Raw genomic sequence first — 6,000 nt, forward strand, 5'->3', positions numbered from 1 at the left:
ACATCTTTGGTAATGTTTAACATTTTGTCTGCTGTCTGTGTGATGACTTTGAACCTTATTCCAGCAATGAAAATCTGTAATTTCTTTTAAATATTTCTGAAGTTCATCATCATTTTGAAAATGTATTAAAAGGGCTTTTAACAGTTCTCATCAGTTGCAGAGAAATTAGTTAGACACAATGATAAAGCACACCAAATTCTTATGAGGAAGAGAAACAGTTCTCTCTCAGAAAGAAATCAGATTTTTTAATTTTACAGAAAAGTAGACAAGAACATTTGGATGTAATTTTAAGCCATTCAAAAAGAAATCTAAAACCAGAAATATGCTTGAGTAGCTTGGAAATGCAGAAGAACTGAGTCATAGAGTCAAATAGAGGTCCAGCACAGAAACAGACCCTTCGGTCCATCTCGACCAGATATCCTAAACTAATCTAGTCCCATTCACCAGCACTTGGCCCATATCCCTCTAAATCCTTTCTATTTATATAACCATACAAATGTTTTTATATGTTGTAATTGTACCAGCCTCCACCACTTCCACTGGTAGCTCATTCCATACACTCACCACCTTTTGCATGAAAACTTGTCCCTTAGGTCCCTTTTAAATTTTTCCCCTCTTACCCTAAACCTACGCCTTCTAATTCTGGACTCCCACAACCCAAGGAAAACATCTTGTCTATTTATCCTAACCATGCTCCTCTATAAGGTCCCCCCTCAGCCTCCTAAACTCCAGGGAAAACAGCCCCAGACTATTCAGCCTCTCCATTTAGGTCAAACCCTCCAACCAGGGATACACTATCAGAACTGCTATGACCCAAGGGAGAGAAAGCTCTTTGCAATGTGTCTTGTTGATGATAATTGTTTCTATGAAACTCAGATTGTGAAAGAAACAAAAGATGTTGTCAGATAATGCTCCTGACCTGCTCTGCATGAACAATCAACTGCATTTTGTGAAATTTTGCAGCTACTGATGCCACAAATTTGTAGGGAGTGATGCGGGTGCTTTAAAGCCTGTTGTACAAGCATTTGTTGTGTCTACCATTTAAAGCAAATTATACCATTTATTTAAATATTGATCCTGAGCTATGAAACAATTTTCCTTTCAAAAAATTTATTTTAACAATGCCTGGTTGTAATTTGATTTTCTAAGTGCCCTACTTCTGCATCTTCAAAAAGGACTGCAGCATTTTCCCAAAAATAGATAATACACTAACTTACCTATAGTTTCCTGCTTTCTGTGTTCCTCTATTCTTCCATGGTGGTATTTCATTTGCAGTTTTCCAAGCTTTGGGACCTTCATGAAATTTTGGAAGATTTCAACCAATGCATCTACTAGAACCTGACGGCATTCAAAGACTGATTGCTCTAAATTAGAATGGTTTAATGAAAGCAACTACAAAAAGGCATTAATAACTGTGAGGCTTTTTTGTTCATAGCACTGACATTAACTGTTAGTATTTGTTGTTATCTGTTATGAATTCAGATTTCATAGCTCCATTGTCATAATTTTCCACTAATTTGTAGGGACAATTAATGAAATTATCCAGGTATTTCCTGAATGGAGAACTCTTATGTTCTATTTTGCCCTTTTGGGATGTTTTGTAATCAGATTAAATTTATCATCAAAGTTTGAAGAGTATTTTTAAAGAGTATATGTGTCTTTTTTCATAGTTTGGTGATTTATAACACTATCAGCTGTGTGTGCTATTGAAAATGGTAGTATGCGCATTTGTTCAGTTTCTGGTTTAGTATTTAATTTTGAAGCAATTCTGAATTGCAAAAATAGTTTTTTTTCAAGATGTCCACTCCTGTGTTCTGTTTCATTCTGTAATATTACTTCTGCTGCCATTACCTCATTAATTCAATTATATTTTTTTTCTTTAAAGTTGTTTTAATTCTGCAGTATCTCAATGCTGTTGGCAATCTGCTTTTTTTAAGCTTTCATCTTGCTGATATCAATGTTAATCTTCTTACTTTTCAGCTTTTTGTGTTGGAGTGAATCATAGTGTTTTATTTCTCAGCTTATAGAATTTGACATTTCTGCACTGTAGAAATGTTGTTCCCTTGTCCTTGTTATACAAGCTATTAAACTCTCCGGTATAGCAACATAATTATTTTTGTCCATTACAGGTTTTGATTCTGTATTATGACAATTCCATTCTATTTCACTTTGTCTAAAGCTTTAAATTCTGACAAGTTGCAATGCTTTATCTCTGAACTGCTTGTTGGGCTTTTTCTGCTTTTTGTAGTCAATGTGATGGTTTAGTGGGGAAATTGAAAGCTTTCTTGACTTTTTACACATGCCCTTTTGATTTTCTTCTGTCAAACTCTGCCATCTTCAACTTTTAAATTGCAATTTTGCTGCTACATAATATCTGTCAGATCTGCTCCATCTCCATTCCTCACACTATCTCATTGTCTTGAAGATCCATATCTCTCTCTGGAAGGCCATGTAAAGGAGAGCACAGCAGACTCAGTGCAATGACTGAGGATGTTGCAGGGCTTTGGACAGTACCCCATAATTAGTCTGGGCCCCAGTACCACACCTTCGGAAGCTGATGGCCTGCTCAATGGTTGACATAATAGGGCAGCCTTATCTGTTTCTTACTTTGTAGCTGTTTCTTCTCAGCAGATCATAAAGTGAGTTTACAGCTTCTGAAACCTGTGTTCGCCTTTAAGTATTCCACCCTGGCTTTCACTAGCTTCTAACCACTTTTTAGTTAGTTTAATTGATCATAATTGGAAGAAAAGTGGCATTTCTCTCCCATTTTCCTTCTGTCCTAGTGATTATTGCCAGAGTTGAGATCAATGTCTTGAGATTGACAGGCCTTCTCCTTATCTCCATTCCTGCTCTTGAAGATGGCTTCATCACTCAGCTCATAAGAGAATAATAAATTTAACAGAATAGATACAAAGTTGGTTTGATGTTAGATGGGTGCTACCCAGACTAGAAAGAATGGGAAATGATACAGTCAAGGATTAGTGTCAATTTTTCTGAAGACATATTGCTATTTCAATAAATAAGTATTAAAAAGGATTTTTTCAATGTTTTGTTAAATATTTAAATTCAAAACAAAATCTAGGCAGCATATTTGTAAAAAGATTTCAGTTTTCTGTGGTAATTACATCACAGAAAACATTATACTTTACCAGTTCACAAATATTTTAGACTGTGCAGTGCAACCTACACAAGCATATGGAAATAAATAAATTCTGAAGAACAGTCAAACTAGACTTAAAATGTTAAATTTATTTCTCTCCACTGATGTTGCCAGACCTGCTAAGTTTCTCCAGCATTCTGTGCTGGTATGAGTAAATTAAGTGCCTTGTACATGAGTATAGCATGATTACATTACGCTATGAAAAAATACTGTTATGAAAAAATAAATTATCTAAGAAAAATCTATTTCCTTATTTTAGGTGATTACTTTAGGTCAAAGGGTAAATGAAAGGATCAAAGACTGGCTTTTTGGTTTATTTGTGCTACAAACAAACAGAAAAAATACAGAATGTGGCAAAGACCAATTGGTAAATCAAGTCTACTTCCAGACTCTACTCCACTTACTTCTATTGCATATGTGCAGTGAATGTTTTATTACAAGATAGCTAGCAAGCCTTGTAAATCATTGTAGAAATCTATAGAGGGAATTTGCTGATAAAAGTACAATTCAAACTAGTGTAAAATAGCTTTCGCACACCATTCACAAACTGAAAATTCTCAATCCTCTATGTCTTCTCATTTCTGTGTAATTAAATTATTGCATTTTTGTCAGAAAATCACATTGTTGTCTGTGTTGTTATTGTATAGAATTGCACAGCATATACTGCATTCAAACAAGTCCACTAATGTGTATTTGTTTAAATTCATTCACGGGCTGGCTGGACCACCAATCTGAAGTCACATGTAAGTTGACCCAAGCAAGGATGGCAGATTTCCTTCATTAACATTCACTAGTGAACCAGTCGGGTGTTTACGACAAGCAACAGTGGTTACATGGTTGCCATTGAGTTAGCTTTTTATTTAATTCAAATTTCACAAATGGCATGTAGGTTAGTCTGATCTTAGAGTAGGATAAAAACTCAGCATAGCATCAAGGACCGAAGAGCCTTTTCTGTGTTGTACTGTTCTTTGTTCACCAGCTACCATGGTGGAATTCAACCTTATGCCCTTTGAACATTAATCTGGGCTTTGATTACTAGTCCAGGGATATTACTTTTATGCCACCACACTCGCTCCACTCTAAATATGAATTTTGTCTCATTGTATATACCTCATCTGAGCTTTTTAGCATTTTATCTGTTTACTTTTCATTCTTATACTTTTTATTTTAACAGTGTCAAAACTATTAAAATCCATTGTTTTCTATGGTAGGAAGTTCCACAATTTAATTACTTTCTAAGTAGAGACAATTTTCACTTTTGCTGTTAGATTTCTTTGAAAACTATCTAATATCTATTGCTTCTAGATTTTGATTCTATCAAGTGGAAAGAAATATCTTCTCTACGTCTATTCTGTCAAACCAATTCATCGTATTAAAGAACTTTATCAGGTGACCTCTAAGTGTTCCTTTATTGAAAGAAGAAAAACCGTAGCATGTTCAACCTTTCTTAAATTTTTTTTTGTGGATCTCTTCCTTCACATAGAATTGTTTTCATTGTTTTGATTGAGTTCAATAGTCACTGACTTTAATGCTTATGTCTTTTTTGAATTTTAAGACATTACAGCCACAAATTATTGTCTTAACTTGAAACTGAATATATTTTGAAAAAAAATCGAAATTCAAAATATTTCATACATTTTCAGGAGATAAATATAGGAAGAATTAGCTCAGAGTCTTTAATGCCAAATCCCTGTTTTATCTGGGCTGCATACATTTTTCATGAAGTTCCACACATATTATTGCCTATAATAATAATGCTTGGTGCAACTATCACTCATTGGCAATGGGCAGAAGAATGATTCGTGAAATTTTTAAAAGGGAGAGGCTACTTAATTTAGTGGCTTTTAAAGTTGACACCTCATTGCAATATATCGTCAGAGATGTCATATTTTGGATAAGACAAAAGAAATGAAGTTCCCCCTACCTGTTTGTGTGAACATAAAGGTTGTCTGACACTATTTGTAAACAAAAACAGCTGTAAAGTGCTTTGGGAACATTCTGAAGACATGAAGTCTATATAAGCTAGATATACACAATGTTATTTTCTATTTCTTAAACTATATATATATATAAAAAGTCTATATGACTTTGCTGGTTTTTGAATTTTTTTGGCATTAGAAGACAAAAATATTTATGAAGAAACAGAAGAGCAAATATTATTCAGAACAGAATGGAAATTTGACATTGCTTGAAGCATTCAGAAACATTGTGCAAAAAAAGAAAAATTATGAAAGACGAGTATGAGAACAGCTTGCAATAATGTACTATTTTGGCATATATCTGAGAAATATCCAAATAGCTTCACAATTTTTTTTAGAATGTGCTTAGGTAGTAAAGGCATGTTAGAATGATAATAATTTACTGCTGTTCAGGACACAAAGTATGTAAATGATCTCTAGGAAGTGAAGGGTCATGCTGTAGAGCCATTTTGTAATGGCAAGTCCGCTTCACAGGGACTGACAACTGAGGGCAGGGGAAGGGGTCATTGGTGGAGTACATGTATATGGTGGTATAAGAGGAGCCGATCTTAATGTATGTGTATGGGAGAGGACTGAAGAGAAACTGATTACTGTATGGAGGATGGTAGTAAAGATGGAACAGTTTGTTGTGGGTGTGAAAGGTAGAGGAACTTAACTGAGCCTTCCATCAATGGAAAATGTGGAGAGCTTGGCTGAAACCTATATAAGTAAATATTAACTCATTTTACAAAATACTTTAAAAACACAGATTTTCATTTCCTATTATACAATATTGTATGATATGTGAACCTCAATAATTAAGGACTGAATGTTATGCTATTGCTTTTCTGATACCTGGGATCATTTTCATTTTCAATTGTT

The 6,000-nt window shown here is 34.3% G+C and overlaps 1 protein-coding gene across 2 annotated transcripts in view; it reads left to right on the forward strand.

The window, feature by feature from the left end:
* Positions 1-3,671, forward strand: part of pfn4 (profilin family member 4) — a 28,249-nt gene extending 24,578 nt beyond the window's left edge. For both annotated transcript variants that reach the window (XM_060821247.1, XM_060821248.1), the window contains exon 5: positions 3,420-3,671. In XM_060821247.1, the coding sequence (XP_060677230.1) occupies positions 3,420-3,448 (29 nt within the window). In that variant the 3' untranslated portion in view covers positions 3,449-3,671. The remainder of the gene's footprint in view (positions 1-3,419) is intronic.
* Positions 3,672-6,000: the final 2,329 nt, after the last annotated feature.

Source organism: Hemiscyllium ocellatum, chromosome 3 (assembly GCF_020745735.1).
Source record: "Hemiscyllium ocellatum isolate sHemOce1 chromosome 3, sHemOce1.pat.X.cur, whole genome shotgun sequence".
NCBI lineage: Eukaryota > Metazoa > Chordata > Chondrichthyes > Orectolobiformes > Hemiscylliidae > Hemiscyllium > Hemiscyllium ocellatum.